General features: G+C 38.2%; 1 protein-coding gene across 1 annotated transcript in view; it reads right to left on the reverse strand.

Moving 5' to 3' along the window:
* Positions 1-352: 352 nt before the first annotated feature.
* CDS1 (CDP-diacylglycerol synthase (phosphatidate cytidylyltransferase) 1) overlaps positions 353-21,944 on the reverse strand; it is a 101,340-nt gene continuing 79,748 nt past the window's right edge. The window contains exons 9-13 of the mRNA XM_006885256.1: positions 17,428-17,496; positions 13,574-13,726; positions 12,346-12,465; positions 11,254-11,357; positions 353-1,064 (exon numbers count right to left, since the gene is read on the reverse strand). Coding sequence (XP_006885318.1) covers positions 935-1,064; positions 11,254-11,357; positions 12,346-12,465; positions 13,574-13,726; positions 17,428-17,496 — 576 coding nt within the window. The 3' untranslated portion in view covers positions 353-934. The remainder of the gene's footprint in view (positions 1,065-11,253; positions 11,358-12,345; positions 12,466-13,573; positions 13,727-17,427; positions 17,497-21,944) is intronic.

The following is a 21,944-nucleotide window of genomic DNA, read 5'->3' on the forward strand; positions in this document are numbered from 1 at the left end:
CCCACACGAGTCTCCAATGGCAGGAGCAGGGCGTCACAGGGAGTACCCAGGGTCTAGTGCTCAGAGCCTCATCCTGGGACCAGCCACGCTTCCTTGGTCCAGCACCTCCCGCCATGCCCCATGCACTGTGCTGCTGAATATTGAACTTGTGTTCCCGAGGTTACAGACCGCACAGACCCCACTTCCCAGGGAGGCACACAGAAGAAGCAGAGAACCTGGCCTAGTGGTGGCCCATGCCACACTCACACAGCCTGCTGAGCAAGAGTCATCTGTTTAGATCAGCCAGGAGCATCCACACAGCATGTTCTTCAGAGCTGAAGGCTTCTCTATTTCACTTGAAAAAGTTTTGTCTCCTATCCTGATTTCTGCATCTCCCTGTAAAGGAGAATGCTTTCCCCTGGCCAATAATTACTTCCTGCAAAAATGGACCTTCATTATCTGTTTTCTTTTAGTCAACTCAAACACTCCAAACTAAAAGTGAGGAAAGAACAAAGACAAATGACTTCCTATTGTGCCTCGTATAAAACGCTCTGCGAACAGCAAGAGCTGCTCCAAGTGCAAAAGCAAATATTGTGCAAAGGGCACACTGCCAAGGTGCAATCTCAAGATAGTCTCAATTCACTCATTTTACAGTGCCTGACGAAAAGACAAGCCTTTGAAATTATGAAACCTAGCAAGGGAAAGGAAGGTAACACCGGAAAATACACTTTAGAAAAGGTACAGAGTATTTTTCCAGCAATTTGCTACTTATTTCTTAATGTCGATCAAGTGAGAGCTTGGTAAATATTCACAGTAATTTCAGAGAAGAAACATTTGTGTCTGTAATACGTGAATCTATTGCATTTGCAACCACTTTTTTCTTTCTGTACAATTACAAAATATCATCATTCAGTGCTTTCTGTAGATTTTCTCGTCAGTCCTTCTCCGGATGCAGTTATACTTTCAATGTGGGCTGTAGGATGCCTTTCTCAATGAGATGAGTCTTCAGGGTTTTATAGATATTTAGCTGTTGCTCTGGTTGAAGTACCAACAACTGCTGTAGCACTTTGCTGGGATTCGGACCCCTAATAGCAAAGCAAAAAAAGACAAAGTTAGTTGACAAGAATCCCTGGGAATGGTTACTCTCAATAAAAATACGCAATATCTTTATGGTTGTGCAGTGTATTCTAAGCTGGTCTGTTAAACAAAAGGTCTATGGTTCAAATACACCAGTGCTCCATGACAGAAAGAGGGGCAGCCTTCTCCTGTAGAGATCTGAGTCAGAAAATATTTGATGGCAGTGGGCAGACAGCAGTACTACTAGGAGAGGTTTATGGTCTCTAAGAATGCACCAACACAAAAAGCAAAAATGCCAAGCAGATGAGGTACTGCAGGCCTGAGCTCTGAAATAATTGTTTAAAAGATGAGGACAGATGATAATGTCATGATTGGTCAATCCAGAGAAGACATAAACCAATTCTGTAAGGAAAGGAGTAACATTCCTGGTGGAGGTTTTTATTTTCAAAGAAACATCAGCCAATGAGAGAACCTTTATTAAAGAAATCCTGGGTTCAACATGGAAGCCTCTTCCCTATATGTAACAGTTGCCATGGCCTAAGAGTTACCGGTAAATATATAATAAAGGAAACAATATACTAGTTTAGGATAGGCTGGAGATGTAGTAGGTTGGGGGAGGGTACTGAAAATCCCACAGACTGCCAAAGGAACAAACAGGTATGTCCCCGGAGAAGGTGCAGGCAGGGCGCTCCTTGGAGGCAAAGGTGAAAAAGCTTCGCCTCTTACACTCTGGACATACTCGCCTAGTAAGGCGAGGCTATTCCTTGGAGAGGGACATCATGCTTGGAAACTGGAGGGCTGGCAAAGGAGGGGACAGTCCTCAACCAGATGGCTCGACACAGTGACTGCAGATGTGAGAGATGAGGGGGATGGCACAGAACAGGGCAGGGTTCAGGACTGTTCATAGCGTCATTATGAGTCATATTTGATGACACTTGACAGCAACATTATAATAACAGCTCTGCTCCCAGAAGAAGTGCAAAGGCAGAGGAAAAGAGCCCAGAGAGAAAAGCAGAACTATGAGGAGTGATACAGTGTACTCGCTCTACACCCAACATATGTCTCCACAGCCAGCAAGTGGTTACCTTCTGGTTACCTCTTTCAAACCCTACACTTGCCTTCTTTTCACTTCATTCACTGGTGTACTGTGGATGGCAAAGTTTGCCAACAGAGCTTCTAATCTCATGCCTCTCCCTTCCATACTGTCGTTATAGTCATGGGATTGAGTATTCTACCCTCTGACAATTACAAATTATCACTTGTATTTCTGTATTTACTACTTTAAATGATGCTGTTTTGTCACACTCAGAATGAATCTCATTCAAATCTTAATGTGTATTTATCCTTTTTTGTACTTTCTACAATAGGAATTGTACAGTATGATCTTCTTGAACAGGAAAAACATTGTATGGTCTTTTTTGAGGAGAGCAATAAGAAAAATACAACAGAAAAAAAGCAAGACAAGTATGATAATGCAGAGAATGGCACAGATTTCTAAGGAAGGAATTTACATGGGAACCAGATTTAAGATATAGGATGAAAGCTGTCCAAGTGAATTATTATTATGTTGTTATGTACTATCGCGTCAGAGCTGACCGTTTGCAGAAGCAGTTAATTGTATAGGAGAAGTTGCTCATCCTTCCATGGGGTGGCAGGTGGATTCGAACCATGTGCCTTCAGGATTGTAGCACAGTTTCTTACCACTAAGTCACTAAAGCTCTCCAAGTGAATTATAGGAAGTAAAAAACTTGCCAACAAATAATTATCTGCTATCTGCTGACATCATTGCAAGGATGAATGCTTGTTATTGTGTACTGTCAAGTCATGACCGATTCAAAGCAGCTCCTCCAGTAGGTTTTCAGAGGCAGTATTGCACAAGAGTAGACACTGCACAGCTTTTTCCACCAGAGGTGGATCTGAAGTGCATGCCTTTGAGATGACAGTCCAACTCCTTACCATGAAGTCACCAGAGCTCACTGGATGAACAGAACAACTATTTACTCTGTAAATTTTTGATCTAAAGTGCATACAATAGGGTAGATTAATAGTCCCATGGTTCACCTTCATGGATTTAGTTTAACTTAACTGCTAAAAAACTGAAACCATACGATTCTAACAACCGAAGTTGGAAGATAGCTACTATTATGATTCTTTAAAAAGTCCAGCAACTTCATAGCATAAACTCAGAGTAGGGACCCACAGAGAAAAGGAAGGCGATTCTAGCAAGGTCAGCTAAATGCAAAAATTCTATCAGCAGGGGCTCCCAGCTAGTGGCATCCTGGCACCACTGCTGTATTTCTGATAGTCTAAGTGTTTGCTTTCACATAGTGGAGAACAGGGCTCAGCAGGACTTCCTTACTGGCTTGATTTTTTTTTTTAAAGCATGAGTTAATCCCATTAAAAACCATCATCCTTTAAAAATAAAAGTTCTAAAGCTCTATCCACTAATCAGCAATACCTAACTATAAAAATCAATCAATTACACAATAATGGCTTAAGTATTCCAGTTTAAAAACAAACAAACAAACAAACCAAACACCAAAAAGGTCATAAAATTAATTTCCAACCAGAAATGAAATGTCTAACTCTCTGTTTCTTAGAAGAGATAAAAAAAGACATTTACTCTAAATGTGAGGTTAGAGGAATAGGGGAAATAAAAGGATATACAAAGAAATAGCATGCAAACACTCGCCAAAAGAAATCTGATGTTTCTGTTCTTGTTATTGTTGTGTACCACTGGATCTGAATCAACCCACAGCTGACCATCCATTACAGGAGGATACTAGCAAAGTAGGTGTTAACGTGTAATAATCAACTTAATGACAAAAGCATCAATTCAAGTATTTAATCTGGAAATGAGACACCAATCTAAAATGTATACACAGTCCTCTCTTTGTACCAGAGGGGGCTGGGCTCTAGTCCCCTGAGCACAGCAAAATACTTGGAAGCAGCAATTCCTTAGATAAACTAGCATACTAATTTACATATACCTAGGCACATCCTCTTGTATACTTTTTTAAATTATAATATGTGTGTGTGTGTACCGTCAAGTCAGATCTGACTGGTACAGGAGATTACCCCTCCTTCCTCGGCAGAGTATCTGGTGGATTCAAACCGTGCGCCTCTGGGATTGTAGTGCAGCTTCTTGCCACTAGGCCACCAGAGCTCCCCCCTCTTGTATACTTTAAATCACTTCTAGGTTACTTATAATATTTAAAATCCTTTAAACGCTATACAGTAGCCCTGCGCAATCGCTCTTAACCCTTAAGGGATTGGTATGACCACCTAATTGCTTTTTAGGCGCCTTCCTCCAAAATCTCCTACGTTAAGTGTGCTCTGCAGCTACTTCAATCTGTGGATGTGGAACCAGAGAATATCAAGGGCCACCTGTCTCTATGTATATATACCTTTAATTATTGTCTAGAAAGCAAAAAGTCTTTACAAAGAGAGAGAGGAAGAAAGGCTAAAAACGGATGTCAGAAGAGACTCTGAATATTGCACTAGAGTGATGAGAAGCCAAAACAAAGGGAAGAAACCAGGAATTTAAAGAGTTGGATGACCAAAACATCTCACCCCAGCAGGAATAGCAAAATTTAACAGAACAGCAAACATCAAATGTTGGTGAGGTTGCAGAGAAACTGTTGGTGGGAGTGTAAAATTGCAACCACTATGGAAGGCAGTATGGCGCCTTCTCAAAAAGTTGCAAATAAAAATACCACTTGACCCAGAAATTCCACTGCTGGAAATATACCCCAAAGAAATCATAACTGCCACCCAAGCAGATATATGCACAACCATGTTTACTGCTGCTTTATTCACAATAACAAAGAGTTGGAAACATTCCAAGTGCCCATCAACAAACAAATGGATAGAGAAGTTCTGGTATACAATGGAATACTATGCTGCATTGAAAAACAAGGAACTCATGAAATATTATATAAAATGGGTGACCCTAAGGACATTATGCTGAGTGAAATGTCTCAGTCACAATACTGCATAGTGCCACTATTGTAAAATGGGACTGACATCAGGGTTCAGGGGAGACGGAGAAAGGGGGGATAAATAATGTATACTGCAAAGAGATGAGGGAGACAACTGTTTAAAAGGGACATATGATTAAGTATAATTGTCATTACAGAAGTCCAGAATGAAGGCTGCACAGTGAAGTGGAATGTGGGGGGAGCAACTGTATAACAATGAAAGAATTTTTCTTTTACTTTTCGAAGAGAAGAGTGAAATGGGGGTTAGCAGGTGGGCAGGTAGAAAAATGTAACAATGAATGAACAGAAATCTAAAGTCTCTGTAAACTTTCATTAAAATTAATAATAATTTAAAAAAAGGCAAAGGAGATCCAGGAACTAAAGCAGAAAGTCAGTCCCCAGGGCCAGAAAATAAAAAAGAGTTAGATGGAATATTTTAAAGGTCAGCCTTTGAAGACAAAGCAAAATATTATAACAAAATGTGAAAGGAGTTAGGTTCAGAAAATTAAAAAGGAAGAACTTGCTCAGCATTTTTTAAGCTGAGGAACTGAAGAACAAACTCAAGCCGCAAGGTACTATACTTGAAGATACCACGGACAAAATCATGAATGATCCAGGAAGTATGACAAGAAAATGGAAGGAATATATAGTCACTGTATCAGAAAGAATTGTCTGGCACAGAACTATTTCAGAAGTAGTGTCTGATCAAGAACCAATGGTAATACAGGAAGAAGTTCAAGCTGTTCTGAAGGAATTGGCAAAAAATAAGGTCCTAGGAATTGATGGAATATCAAGGAACAGATTTCAACAAACAGATGCAGCTACGGTTGTGCTCACCGGGCAGTGTCAAGAAATCCAGAGGACAGTTATCTGGCCAACTGACTTGAAGAGATTCCTATTTATTGCCACTCCCCAAAAAGATTACCAAAAAGAAAGAGAGTGGAAATTAGCAAACATATCACTCATACCATATGTAAGCAAAATCTTGCTGAAGATTATTCTAAAACAACTAGAACAGTATATTGACAGAGAACTGACAGAATTTCAAGCTGAGTTTAGAAGAGGCCATGGCACTTGGTATATCACTGCTGATCTCAGATCTTGGCTAAAGACAGTGAGTACCAGAAGGATGGCTATTTGTGTCTTAGCAACTATGCAAAGGCATTGGACTGTGTGGATCAAAACAAATTGTAGCTAAAATTGATAACAATGGGAATCCCAGCACACTTGATAGTACTCATGTGAAATCTACAACAGGAACTTGTGTGAACAGAGGAATGGAACACGACATGGTTCAAAATCAGGAAAGGAGTGCATCAGAGATATAAGCTTTCTTCTTACTTTTAAAATCTATATGATGAACAGATCATACAGGAGGCTTGACAATATGAAGTATAATATAGCATCAGGATTGGAGGAAGACTCATCAACAATCTGAATTATGCAGATGACACAATCATGCTTGCTGAAACTATGGAGCACTTGCAGCATTTGCTGCAGAAGGTCAAGGATTCAGCCTTCAATATGGATTGTATCTCAACATTAAGAAAACAAAGATCCTCACCACCAGGCCAATAGGCAACATAGTGATAGATGGAGGAAAAAAATTGAGATTATTAAAAATTTCATCTTGGCACCAGTAGTCAGGAAATCAGAAGACAAGTCGCATTGGGAGAATCTGTTGTCAGAGAGCTCTTCAGAGTGCTAAAGAGAAACAGCACCAGTTTAGAGACTAAGGTGTGCCTGATATTGAGTATCTTATGGACTGCCAAAATAACAAACTGTCTGTCTTGGAGAACACGGAACCAGAGCATGATTTAGAGGCAATGATGATGAAACTTCTCACATACTTGTTAGAAGCCAGTACTTGGAAAAAAACCCTAGGACAGGTGGAAGAACACAGAAAGAGAAATGGATGGATACAGTGACTGTAACAATGGACCTGAGTATGGTGACATCATGAGGATTGTGCAGGATAAGGTAGGGTACAGGTCTGTTACTCACAGGGTTGCTAGAGTAATCCATTCAATGGCACCTAACAACACCAAGCAAAGCTAGAGGCAGCAAATCCCAACTTCATTCAGAGAGTTCTCTAGAGTGAAACTCATATTGATAGATTTAAAAAAAAAATACACATTTTAGGGGGACCTTCACCATAGGATTGCATAATTTGATGGGTGGAGGAAGGGATGGGTAAAGAAAAAGGGAAAAATACTCACAGCTGTGAGAATTTTTATATTAACTTTTTAGAAAGAAGTCTTTTCAAAGAAAAAAACTTACTTGTTCATTTTCTTTATCATGTATTTGCTTTCCATTTTATTGGTGTTTGTTTTCAGCTTTCATTAAGTTTAATTTGCTGTTCTTATTCTTGCTTCTAGAGATATAAGCTTTTATCATCAATTTTTCTGCCTGCATGAATAACCATTTAAAACTGTTGACTACTGTGTTAGTCTCAACCTAGAAATTATGATAGATTTATTTTCACTATTAAATTACAAATATTTTCTGATTTCTAGTATCTTATATTCTCTGTCACACAGGTAATTTAGAAGTGCCTTGTTAACGAAGCAGCAATAAACATAGACGTGCCTATATCTGTTTGGGTGGCAGTTCTGGTTTTTTTAGGATATATTCCCAGTAGTGAAACTGCTGGGTCAAATGGTATTTCTATTTTCAACTTTTTGAAAAAGTACCACACAGCCTTCTATAGTGGTTGTTGCATTTTACACTCTCACCAACAGTGAATAAGGGTTCCAGTTTCTCCACAACCTCGTCAGCATTTGTTATTTGCTGCTCTGTTGAATTTTGCTATTCTTACTGGGTAAGATGATATCTCATAGTTGTTTTGATTTGCATCCATCTTAGAGCTAGGGATTTTGCACATTTCTTCATGTGTTTATTTGCCATCTGAAATGTCTTCTTTAGTGAAGCGTCTGTTCATATCCTGTGCCCATTTTGCAACTGGGTTGTTTACCTTTATTTTGTTGTGGTGCTTGAGTATTTTATCAATTCTAGACATAAGTTCCTTATCAGACATGTCATTACCAAATATTTTTTCCCAGTCTGTGGTTTTCTTTTTGGCCCTGCTGGAGAAGTTTTTGGATGTGCATAGGGATTTGAGTCTTTATCCTCACCTGGTTGTAGGTTTTTCAGGATGCTTGGAAGACTGTTCATGTTGTGGATTAGGGCTTCTAGAGTTCTTCCAAGCTTTTATCTAATGAAGTTTATAGTCCTTGGTTTTAGTCCTAGGTCCTCAATTGACTTTGAGTTGGGTTTTGTGTATGGTGTGAGGTGTGGGTCTTGCTTGAGTTTTTTGCAGATAATTTTCCAATTTTACCAACATCATTTGTTAAAAAGGCTGTCATTTCCCCAATTGACTGATTTCATCTCCTTGTCAAAAATCAATTCACAATAGCAAAGAGTTGGAAACAACCCAAGTGCCCATCCACAAATGGATAGAGAAACTGCAGTATAGTCACACAATGGAATACTATGCAGCATTGAAAAACAAGAAACTTATGAAATATTATACAAAATGGGTGACCCTGGAGGACATTATGCTGAGTGAAATATCTCAATCACAAAAGGACAAATACTGCACAATGTCACTGTTATAAAACAGGACTGACATTGGGTTTGGGGGGAAACTAACAAAAGAGGGGGTAAATAATGTACACTGCATTGAAAAAGATGAGAGAGAGAATCGTTTAAAAGGGATATGTGATTACGTATTATTTGCATGGCAAAAGTTCAGAACAAGAGCAGTATAGTAAAGTGAACTGGGGTGGGGGGGATTGTAACAATGAAATAATTTTTTTTTCTTCTCAAAAAGAAAAATGAATTGGTGGGGGAGAAGTGGGCAGGGAGGAAAATGTTTAACAATGAAAGAATGGAAATCCAAGTTCTCTATAATCTTTCATTAAAATCTCAATTAAAACAAGAAACAGATTCAGAGATAATAACTGAGTAATCTAAAAAAAGGCTATGAGTAACAGAATCAAGTTTTAAAATCCAGAGGTCTCCACCTCTGTACTCCAAAGATGCTAGTCAGATGGTTTCTCCTAGGCATGATAATGAGACCACTAGCCTTTGCTTGGATGAGAAGATCCAATTATAATAAAATTAGCCTTTAAAAAAGAGTGTAGAATTCTATGTAGAATGTTCTATTTCATTTGAATTTCATGTTGCCACATCAGGAGCTATTTTCATTATCCCATTTATAATCAAAAGCTTTCAAGAAAAAGTTATCCTTAATGAAATACTTCTGTGTATCAAAGATGACATGTTTTATAAGCTAGATGATATAAAATAAATTATCTCAGTATTGCTTTGGATTTATTATGAGATACCTTTCTGAATTATCTTCTGAAAGAGAAAATAACACATGTGTGAACAATGTACATGTGAACTGAATTTCAATGGCTAAGCATTATTTCCTTTCCCCAATAAATAAAATAAAACCAAAAAGACCTTTAAGAGAGAGGAAAAAAGTGCATTGTTTAGCTTTGAAAAAATATTCTCACTCCTTTATTGGTTCTGCCTTAATTCTACAGTGGTCACTATTGTTGCATGCCATCAACCAACCCATAGCTGACCTTTCAAAAGGGAGCTCTGGTCGCCTAGTGGCAAGAAGCTACACTGCAATCCCAAAGGCATGTGGTTCAAGCTGCTCTGCAGGAGAAAGATAGGCAAGCTCTACCAGTGAGTTTAACTGCCTCTGAAAACCCACCAGCGGATCAGCTATGGGTTGGTTCCAACTCTACAGTACACAAAACAACAACACAAACGGAATGGGAGGAGACCGATCCTCCTCCTGCCTCTGCAGAATAGCTGATGGATTCAAACAGTGCGCCTTTGGGACTGCAGCACAGCTTCTTACCACTTTTCTATGTTACATGATCCACATGTACATGAAATGAATGAGAGGTTTTTTAGGATGTTGTACGTGTCAGTCAGGTGAAGCTTAAATCTGCTCTACTGATATCTATGTATTGGTCTGTCTTATCAGTTACAAAGAGAGCTTTGTTAAACTTTCCCACTAAGCCTGTGAACTTTTCATCCTGTTTCTATTTTCAATTTTGCCAGTATTTACACTATGTATTCTCAGGCGGTACCCATGGAGTGGAACATTTTAGACAATAAATAATTAAAAAAACAAAACTAGAGTAAACTATATACAACAGCAACCACTCTCACTACATCTCTTGCCTTCCTTATTTTTCTCCATTTGTTATAGCCATCTGCTGCTGTTACTGGGTACTGTTGAGTCAGAACTGACCCAGAGCTGATACTCCAGCAGGGCTTTCAGGGACAGTAAATTGCATGGGAGGAGATTATCCATCTTTCTCTCATGGAGCAGCTGGTGGATTTGAACCATGTGCCTTTGAGATTACAGTCCCACTTCTTATCATGCAGCCACCAGAACTCCCTAACAAGCTATCTGACAAGCTATATTCAGTCTGTGCCTAGTACATTCCCCAGCAAATAATAGGCACTCAAGCAATAACTGGTGGGCCAGATTAATGCTGATGTACTCCTTTTTAACTGTGTATTACTCACTACCATTTCAATATCCAAAGTTGAGAAATTCAATTTCCTGCTGTACCAGACTGAGCATCATCCGTATCACTCGAACAGCGTGCCACTGAGTAGATTCTGTCTCATCGCAACTTTAAATAACAGAGCAGAACTGATCCCTAGACAGCAGCGAGTGAAAAAAGGAAGCCCACCAATGCAATGGATTGGTCAGAGGCTGTAACAACGGGTTCAGGCAGAGTCAAGATTTTGAGGATGGTCCAGGGCAGGGCTGGGCAAGGTTCCACTGGGCTGAACACTGATTTGTTGCGTATCTGAGGCAACTCAACTATAACAACAGGAGTAACAATCTTCACAGAGGCAGATTTCCAAAGTCTTTTCTCATTCAGAGCTGGTGGATTTGAACAACTTACTTTTCACTCAGGAGAGAGCTGAGTGTGCAGGCTTGTTAAGCATCATGCCCTACACTACAGTTTTTCAAAGTTTCTTAGATGGACATAAAACAGTAGAGCTGCAATGTGTCACACTGTGAGGGACCACCACTCATTTTTTTCTTGTGGTTTTTTTTAACTATTATTTTTTATATCATAAATTATAATTGAAAGAAAAAATTAGTTTATTCAAACTAATTCCTTTGCAAATAAAAACATTTTCTAATGAAACATTTTAAATCTAAAAGTACCTTATGAAACTTGTAATATACACATGCACAAAAGTTGCCATCAAATACTGACAGTCAAATCTGTCCATTATCCCTCCATGTCCAGGAATGGTGTTTGCAAAATCCTTCAAAAAACAAACAAACAAACATATTAGCAATTTTTTTAAAAAAGAAAAAAAAGTCATAAAATTTCTATCTGTGCATCAATTGGTCAAGTTTCTTAGTAATTCTGCATTTACTGGTACTTTTCTTCCTCAGATTTCTTTCTTAGGGCTCATTTCCCTCCTTCTCCCCGCTCTCTGATAAAATGCCACCTCCTCAGAAAGTCTTCCTCCGACACAGTATTCAATCTTAACTTAGTAAAGCCATGTGAGGAGCCTGAGACAAAGGGGAGTGGAGATGAGTTGCTTTGTGGCAATTTACTTTAAACAAAACAGGAATAATTTTAAGTATCTGAAAAAGTAGTCTAACTTTAAGGATCAGCAAACTTTGGTCCACAGACAAAATACAGTCCACCATCTATTTTTTAAATAAAGCTTAATTAGAACACTGCCCTACTCATTCATTGTTTATGAAGAATTACATGCTACAATGGCAGAGTTCATAGTTCAGTGGTTGCAAGAGAGTGTGTGGTCTGCAAATTCTAAATATAATTACAACCTGGTTCTTTATATGAGTTTGCTGATCTCTAATCTACAATAAAGTACAATTACATAAAGGCTCTCCTCTATATGCTTTCACATGAGACCAAACTTTTATCAGGCCATGGATGGAGTCTTTTATAAACACTTGAATGGACCAAGGTTAAGCATATGTTCCATAAAATAGGAGACAATCATACTGACATTTATGTGTCAACATAAAGTGACATATGCCAATTCTACAAAAGCAAAAGACTGATATGACACTTTTAAATGTATTAACACAGGATGACCAAAACTCAGCCAAAAAAAAAAAGTACACTCAAACCAAGTAGAAAGCATTTCTGTAAAGCTGAAACAGATGCAAATTCTTTTAATACCTTTTGACTAGGAATTGACGATGTGTGAACAGCGGAGAAGCAAACTAACTAAATTACATTCTCTAAACATATTCTCAAATAATGAAACACACCTTGATTTTAAAAGCTCTTTTGAATCCACTGGCAAAAAAGCCTCCAAATGGGCCAATTAAAGATGCGAACGATGAGAGAGCAATGCTGTGTATCTGGAAAGGATACAAGCTCACGGTTTCCTGGAGAGGGGAAAAAGGAGCAAAGCTGACACAGAAGAAAGGAATGACTGCATGAAAATTGTACTTGAGCTTGCTACCAAATTTAAGACCCAGATTACCAACAGTAAGTGTTGTTTTATTTTTTTATAAAGTTTAAAAAACCACAAGGGACAAATATATGATAAATATCACAAAAATGGAGGATTCTGCAATCAAACTATTTTGTATATTCTTTGTTCTTTCTCCACTTTTAATACACTAAAAGACAAAGTGTAAACAGTGCAAATGGGTGAGGCTCAAAAAGCAAGATAAGAAAAACCCATTTCTGAATCTTTAGCTAAACAAAAGCCTAGTTCTTCATCAAAGACTGAAGAGACATCAAAAACTCTTTAGAAGCAGATAGATAGCTTGAATATTGGAAAAAAGGGGGGGGGGGGGGAGAGAGAAAACATTGGGTAATTAAAGACAAATAATTTGTTGGTTAAACTTACAAATTTTAGTTACAAATAAAATATTGAGAGACAGTGTGTGTGTGTCAGAGAGAGAGAGAGACAGAGACAGAGAGGAAGAGAGAGAGAGTTTGTGCTTATGTTAAAAAGAGAGACCGGTCCATTGTGTATGCATTTCACCACCCTTCAGAGACAGCCTTCAAAAGATACCTTCACATAGCAAAAATGAGCTTTAGGAAGGGAAATTAATTTTAAGAAGCAGTACCTCTCTGTACTAGTAAATATCTAAGGGGAAAAAAAGAAACCAAAACAAAAACCCCAAACAAACACAACCCAATAAAACAAACAAAATCCTCCAAGAAAACTTTGAATTGAAAATTCAAGTTTCAAACTGAGTCAATTCACACCAGTTATACTTGAAATTATTCATTCCAATTCATCTGAATTGTATTTTCAAAACTAGTGCACATATTTTCAATACTGGTTCCAAGTAGATATTTGGCTTGGAATACTATTTATTTTATTGTTAAGAGAGAGACATCAAGAGGGGATAGAAGTTATTGACAGTAGACACTAAAACACTTTCTAATGGATTTTGTATAAATATTTTAATTCCATTTTTAAATTAAACTGAATCTTCAGGAAGTTTAGAGCATCCCTAATTCATTGCCAAATTTTACCTGTCTCATTACTGCCTGCAGAAAGAGAGGAAGGGAGTAATTGTGAAGCTGGAAAAGTTCTGATGGTTCACATTCTGTAACAAAGGAATTTACATCACTTCGGTATTCCACTGGACAGACAAAGTACTGATATTTCGATAACACGTAGGCAGCCTAAATAACAAAGCAAGAGGTCATAAAATATTAACATATATATACATGTAGGATAGGCATACATACACACACACTCTCCTCAGCTGTATCTCAGAAAAGCTGGGATAGAATGTCAGGTTTTTAGTATTAACATTCTGTGATGTATATATTTTCAAATTTTTATGGTTATAACTGCCCCAGTAAAAATATGAAAAACCTTTAGGAAAATGAAAGGTCTTTGAAATCTCTGTGATTCCCCCAAAAAAGGACAGGGGAGAGAGGGGAGTTGATAGGAACACTTTTAGACAAGCCTGTAGCAAGATTATATTTTTTAAAACACACATATAATTAATGTTATCAGCAGCTAACAATTTTAAACACACAAGTAAACACAGAAGTTTATCGCTTCTATTAATTTCACCAGTTCATAAAAAACTAAAGTTAGAAAAATCCAAACCCATTTTTCTCAAGACAATGGACTCATATTGATCCTTTATCAGGTTTCTGAGTCTATAAACATTTGTTCAAAGAGATCATTCAGCAAAGAGCTGCTGATGGATTCAAACCACTGGTCTTTCAGTTAGAAGCTCAATATGTGATGTTACACAACATGAGAGCTCATTCTTAAATACCTCAATCAGTCCCAACCCGTGGTCATCGAATCAATTCTAATTCTTGAGAACTCTCCATCAGGTGTTCTGAAGTTGTAAATGTTTATGGAAGGATATTGCCTCACCCCTCTCCTATGTGTGGCTGATGGATTTGAACCACTGAACTATCAGTTAGCTCCCCAACCCATAATTAATCATACCAACTTTTGAATAAGGGACTCATGATTAAAAGAAAAACAAAAAACCAAGAAAATGGTACAAAATAAACTTGTTGTTACAAAACCTCATAAATCAAAAACAAAACCTTTTGGTTGTTGAATAGATTCTGACTCTTAGGGACCCTATAAGATAAAAAAGTAGACCTGCCTCATAGGATTCCCAAGACTGTGTTTACACAAGACAACTACCACATCTTTCTCTTACGGAGCAGCTGAAAGTTTCAAACTGACAATGTTTTTGGTTAGCAGTCAAGTGTTTAACTGCTACACCACCAGGACTCCCTAATAGAGAATAAGACAAAAGACAAAGAGCATTACTTTTCTTTACCAACACAAAAAACACTAATTATTCTTTCCCTGGCCATGTCCACTTCATATTTAGAGCTGATAATGCTGCATACCATCGATTCAGAACTAATCCCATAGCTGAACCTCCAGAGGCTTTTCACAGGCAGTAATCACACGGAAGGAGACTGCTCAGCCAGTGGATTCGAACCGCATGCCTTCAGGATTGTAGGGAAGATTCTTATGGTTAGGTCCCTAGAGCTCCCTATTTTTAGAACTAGCAGTCCACAAACAGGGAAGTAGAAGACATTCTCTTAAAATATTTACATTTCTAGATAACATTTTTCTAGCAGCCATTATTTCACTAACGAGTACTGTGGTGCAGTGCATAGTGTGTTGTGGTACAAATTCACCAGTTGCTCCTTGGGAAAAAGATGGGCAGTTTCCTCCTATTGAGATTTATAGCCTCAGGAACCCAGCAGACGAGTCATGGTAAGTCAGAGATGACTGGCTAATACTGGGGAGCAGGCAGATTATTTTGCTTAAAAATGTGAATTGGACATACATTGATTTTTGTCCCTAAACAATCAGATTACTAAAGATCATTTATCAGAAAATGTTATCTCCAACCCCATTATTTTGTCCATAAATTCCATCCTTATGGCATTGAGTCAAAAAGGAATCATAGTTGAGCCTCCAGTGGTTTCCAAAGCTGTAAATCACATGGGAAAAGATACTCCTCTTTCTCCTGGGAAGCCACCAGTGGATTTGACCCGCCAGAGAGGCCTCATCTTTTAGTTAGTAGTACCTTTCCCTACAGACTATGCCAATAGAGCTCACCTATGGAGTAGCCCTTAATTACTTCCAATGATGTGACTAGTCCTATCTCAAAAAAAAATCTCATCTCATTGTTGTTCACTCAGCACCAACTCATTATCTGGCTTTCTAGTGGGTTTTCAGAGGCTGTAAATCACATAGGAAGACACTGCCCATCATTCTCCCAAGGAGTGACAGGGGGAACTGACCAGCCAGAGAAGCAATGCAAAACTCCCCAGAGACTGCCATCAGAGCTGCTAAGTATTCCCACATACCAAATCAGTGTCATTCTATTCAACATAAAAATGTTCACATTATTCTAGGTTTGTATTGTACAAACACTGAATGGGACTTGGATTCCATTTTCTTATTCCATCTACCAATTACTATCTCACCAGTATTTTATCACATAGTCTCTGGAGTAGTTTTATGTCAGATTTTATTGGAATTTTTTTTTTCATTGAAAACAAAGAAAACTCATAAACTAAACAGAATTAGGATGGTTTTCCCATCCACAAACATTGTACATTGTATGCATTCTGACTCTCAAACTTCATGTTCCTCATTATTCTATAGTATGAATAAACAGTACAGACTAGAACACTACAATGAGACTCATAAGTCAGGCACTAGGCTCATAAAAAATGTATACTTTCTAACAAATATTTTCATTTATGTATAGTGAGCTCTAGTGGTCTAGTGATAAAAAATTGCACTGCAATCCCAAAGGGATGCAGTGTTCATGGCCACCAGCTGCTCCAAAGGAGAAGGGTGGACAATTTCCTCTCGTGTGATTTACTGTCTCTGAAAACCAGCTGGAGGGTCAGCTAAAGGGTAGGTTCTGACTTGACAGTACACAACAACAACCTGCATCTTATATCCATCTATTTTATTGTATCTTTTGTTGTTAAGTACCACTGAGTCGGAGCTGACCAATAGCTGAACCTCCAGCAGTCTTCAGAGGCAGTAAATCGCACGAGGTTGCCTATTCTTTTCCGCAAAGCCGCTGGTAGATTTCAACTGCATGCTTTCAGGATTGCAGAGCAGCTTCTTACCGCTAGGCCACCAAAGCTCCCAATTTATACTCTTAGAGACACTCAATAAACACCAACTTTTAATAAAAAGTGTAAATTCCTTAACTGTAAGCAAATTTTAATAGCACCAACAACATCCAAAGGAGCAGTGATGTCTCAGTGGATTAAGAGTCAGGCTGCTAAACAAAATGTCAGAAGATCAAAGCTATCAACTGCTCCATGGGTAAAAGATAAGGTAGTCTGCTTCTTTAAATAATTACGTCTCTGGAAGCTCTAGGTGGCAGATTCTATTCTATCCTATAGGGACACTATGTGCTGGAATCAACTCAACAGCAGTGGGTTGACAGTAATATCTGTTACTTATGATTCAACTGGAACACTGATTATTTAGCATTGACAAACTTTTCCTGCACTTTGGGCTCACAACAGTAACCACCCACTAAGTCAAATGGCCATGTGTGTTAATATAGAGTTCCTCTATATTATTTGCAATCCCAATCCCTGTGTTCTCCACAAGGTAGAACACTATTAGAAACTTCCAAGGCACAACAGCACAGCACTGGTCTGAACCTGGCAGCATGTTAGTCACCTTTCCCGGTCCGGGGGTCTAGGATAAGGCTGGGCGGAGACTCTGCCCAAGGTGCTCAGTTCTTCCCAATGTGGCATGAGAGTAAGTACTACCGGAGTATATGTTTATAATAGACAAATAAACGTGCTACCATTTAAAAAATATAAAAAAAAATCTTAGGAAAACTCACAATGAATCCAAACACGACTGTGGAAAAAAACCCACCAATGAATCCTTCCCACGTCTTCTTAGGAGACAACTGAAAGAGATCAAAGAAAGTTTAAAAAAGTTACTGCACTTACCACACACACACACACACCCCTTCTCTTCAAGGAGTTCCCACAATTATTGGTCCCTTTCTTGTTACTTTTTTTTTTACTATAATAACTTCATAATCTTATTTTCTTCATCTCATAATCCTGATTTACTTATTCAAATGCCTGTAATAATAATAATAATAAAATAATAATACCTAATGCATTGCAGGCCCAACATTTGACAAGGTATGGAAAAGCATTTTGTTTCTGCTAAAGAATCGAAACTTTTCTTCATTTTTCAACATATTATACAAAAAACCTCGGCCAGGTTCAAATTGTCTTCCTGTCAAACATTCTTCTAGGTGGTATAGCACTGGTCTGTGCGTTGCTGTACAGAGGTAACTCGTGGTTGCTGTGATGCTGAAGACTGTGACAGTGATGTGCCAATCGTGGTAATGGGTACCCGTGGTGGACAGTGTTGGCTGGAGCTTTCCGACTAAATCAAGCCTGGAAGCAGGAGCGGCATCCACTTCCGACATGGCTTGCCTCTGGAAACTCTATGTATGAACAATGCTCAGGCTGTTCGTTCATAGGTCACTATGAATCGTCTATGACTCGATGGCATTAAACAACAACATACAAAAAATAGACCTTGTTATGCTTGGTAAAATATATTATTGTTGTTGATTGCCTCTGAGTTGAGCACAACTCATAGCAAACCTATGAACAAAAGAAAGGCTTGAAGCCCCTTCTTTAACTATCGACATTTATCAAAGTTCATAGAGTTTCCAGAGGCATGTTGTTTAGGAAGTGGATGCCACTCCTGCTTCCAAAAAATATTATTTATTATTATTCAAAAAAATAGCCTCTAATATTGCATATTCTCTACAGTGCTCAACTATCCTGCTGCCTGCCTTTGGTCATAATCTGTATCTGATTCTGTGTAGAAAGGAACATTCTTCTAAGAATAGATATTATTTTGGATTCAAAGTACTGTTCCCCCAGTCAATAAGGTATTCAAGGAAAGAAATATGGAGGGTAATTTGGAACCTGGTGATGTAGGGGAAGACATTAAGACTGACGAGTGGACAGTGAGTGGTAAGGCTCTGCTGTTGTTGTTAAGTGCCGTCGAGTTGTAGGTGACTCATAGCGACCCTATGAATGAAAGACCTGTACACTTGTATAACTTTCTTTGTTTCTCCAAGTTCATAGGGTTTCCAGAGGCAAGCTATTTTAGAAGTGGATGCCACTCCTGCTTCCAAGCTTGTTTTAATCGGGGAGCTCCACCAAACACTGTCCACCATGGGTGACCAATATCACATTAGGCACATCAGGGTCACAGTGTTCAGTATCACAGCAACCACAAGTTACCTATGTACAGCAAATTGATAGACCAGTGCTATACCACCTAGAAGAATGTTTGAGCAAAACAATTAAAAGCAGGTCCAAGGGCCACAGGTCCAAGGGTCGCAGGTCCAAGTGCTGCAGGTCCAAGGGCCATAGGCCAAAGATCATTTAAAAATTCCAGCATGTCCACATGCTGGTGGACTGTTCTGGTGACCATGGATGACTTTTGTGAGGTACATGGCAGTTGAAAAAAGGAGAGAGATGACAAGTATCAGAGGTATGCTTCTAAGACACAGATAAGCTCTTTACAGAGCTCCTGAACTGGTGTGCTTTTGGCTATAAAGCCCAAAGTCAGAAGAGTTAATAGAAATTATTTCTTGATAAATCTTGTAAAAATCTTGATAAATCTATAGAAAAACTCACTCACTCCTAGTGAAATGGAACCAACTCATAGCTAACCCTCTGGCACGTTTCTGAGGCTGTAAATAACCTGGGAGTTGATTGTTCATCTTTCTTCTGAGGAGCAGCTGGTAGATATGAACCCTAACAAAAGCACAGCCTCTGGGTCAGCAGTTCAACTCTTTATAGACTATGCCACCAGAGAAAGGACAAATATATCTTCTCCAAGAACACTTCAAAATTACCACCATAAAGTCATCTTAGACTAAACCTCAAACATACCTGCTATTTTAAATTCACCATCATATGAACATGGAAACAGTCCAGCTGTCCAACCATAAATGACTGGATTGAGAAATCACGGTACATTCACACAATGGAATACTATACAGCACGCAGGAGCAATGATTTTGTAAATCATTACCTAACTTGGAAGGGATTGGAGAGCATAATGCTGAGTGAACTAACTCAGTCCCACTAGTACAAAGACTGTATAAAACAGTTATTGTAGAAGGAATATAAGGATCCAAGGCGGGGAGGAGTGGAAGCAAAAGGATGAGAATGTCTGTGGGTGGGGGTTAATCATGGTATTGTACAATTTGATGAATGGAGGGGGTGAGGGAAATTGGAAGAATCTGTTCTGGAAAATAATGTATTCGAATTTTTTAAATAAACTAGTATAATGATAAAAAAAGGAAAAAAACCCTGCTATTTTGAAGATAGTTTATAAAATTGTTTTATATATCATATTGATTTTGGGTTTAAAATGTTCAATTATATCTGGTACTCAGGACTACCACAAGTGAGTTCGCTAGGTGCCAATTGGAAGTATTATATAAAAATACTATATATCATCCAAAGGTGTAGTTCAAATCCAACAGATTCTCTGCTGAAGGAAGAGGAGCAATCTCCTCTTATGACAATCAGATTTGACTAGATGGCATACAACAACAACAACATCAGCCCTCGACACAAGGGTTTGTAAAAAAAAAGGAAGAAAAAGAAATAAGGAAGATAATAGAAAGAGGAATGAAACAAATAAAAAGAAAGGAAAAAAAATACTATATAATTAATCCAAATTTGTAAATTCACTAAAAAGATACCTTCAAAATAAGACACATTCTTCAGCACTGAAAAATAAGGAACTGGTAAAACATTACACAACATGGGTGACCCTGGAAGACATCATGCTGAGTGAAATATCTCAAGTCACAAAAAGACAAATACTGCATTGCATAATACTACTGTTATAAAACAGGACTGACATGGAGGATTGGGGGAAACTAGGAAAAGAGGGTATAGACAACTGCACTGGAACAGATGAAGGAAAGAACTGTATAAAAGAAATACATTATTAGGCATTATCTGTATGACAATAGTACAGAATAAGAGGTGTACTGAAAAGTGGATTGGGGATGGTAGGAGGGAGAGGACATTGTGCAACAATGAATGAACCTTCCCCCTCCCATTAAAAAAGAGAACTGGGATGGGGGTGGGGAGGAAAATGTGCAAAAATGAATGAATGAAAATCCAACTTTTCTCTAAACTTTTGTTAAAATCACAATTAAAAAAAAACACACCAAAAAAAAAAAAGTCAGACACATTCTTAAACAGCTATAACAACCTCTCAGAAGGTTTTCTAGTCTAAAATATTCAGCCTATATAGAGTCTTTTTATTATTTAATCAGTAGCTCTTGTGCTATTGATGCATTAAAACATTTTGAAAGTATAAAATTTACTTGCCAGGATGCCTACAATTCAGTCTGATTGTACCCCCACAGGGTTTAGAGTAGATGGAAGGCTTTTGAGGACAGGGAATTGATGCATTTTTCTGCAATATTCAGTTAACCTCATGTAAGTTTGAACAGGGAGGAGATCTTACAGATGACTCACTGTCTCAGATCTTCCAAAATCAATCTTCATACAGTAATATTTAAATGCTGTATGTCATTGAGTCAGAACAAATTCATAGCTGACCCTTTAGTAGGTTTTCAGAGGGAGCAACTTGCACAGGTGGAGACTGCCCTTCCTTCTCCTTCAGAGTAGCTGGTGGATTCAAACTGCATGCCTTTGGGAATGCAGTGCAGTTTCTTACCAGTAGGCTAGCTGAGCTCCCAATTAAAACAGTCCATGTTATTAGAGAGAAAATTATCAAGGACTTTAACCACTATGTACACGGAGTGAATCCTATCTGGAATCTTGACATAAAAAGTTTTAAAAAAAAATCAGTTCAAGAAAACAATTTGCTTTCTGTGAGAAATTGGTTTGTTTCTTCCTAATAAAAGAACTGTAGGACTTATTTCCTTCTTTGTCTTATTGACTATAAACAGAAACCGGCTTAGGGCAAAACAGTAGATATTGTCTGAGTATGTATATTGTCCTATTTCATGGGCAAAACAGTAGATATTGTCTGAGTATGTATATTGTCCTATTTCATCCGAACTTTTAATTATTGCTTATATGCTATCAGTATTGTATTGTAGAAACTCATTATGTTGTTTGAAATGAGTTTGGGTGTCCAAGTCTTATCAATGGAACAAGAGTATGTGAAAATAGTTTAACTTTTCAAAAACCTGCCAGGAGTGAGAACAGATACAAAGACAGCTTGCAGGGAGAGTCAAGAATAAGCTTATAGACTATTCTCTCCCCCATAGACTTCAATGCCATAAACATATTTCATCCAGTTTTTCTCAGTCTTACCCCC

The sequence above is a fragment of the Elephantulus edwardii genome, unplaced genomic scaffold, assembly GCF_000299155.1.
Source record: "Elephantulus edwardii isolate Elephantulus edwardi_28Jun2011 unplaced genomic scaffold, EleEdw1.0 scaffold00042, whole genome shotgun sequence".
NCBI classification, from domain to species: Eukaryota; Metazoa; Chordata; class Mammalia; order Macroscelidea; family Macroscelididae; genus Elephantulus; species Elephantulus edwardii.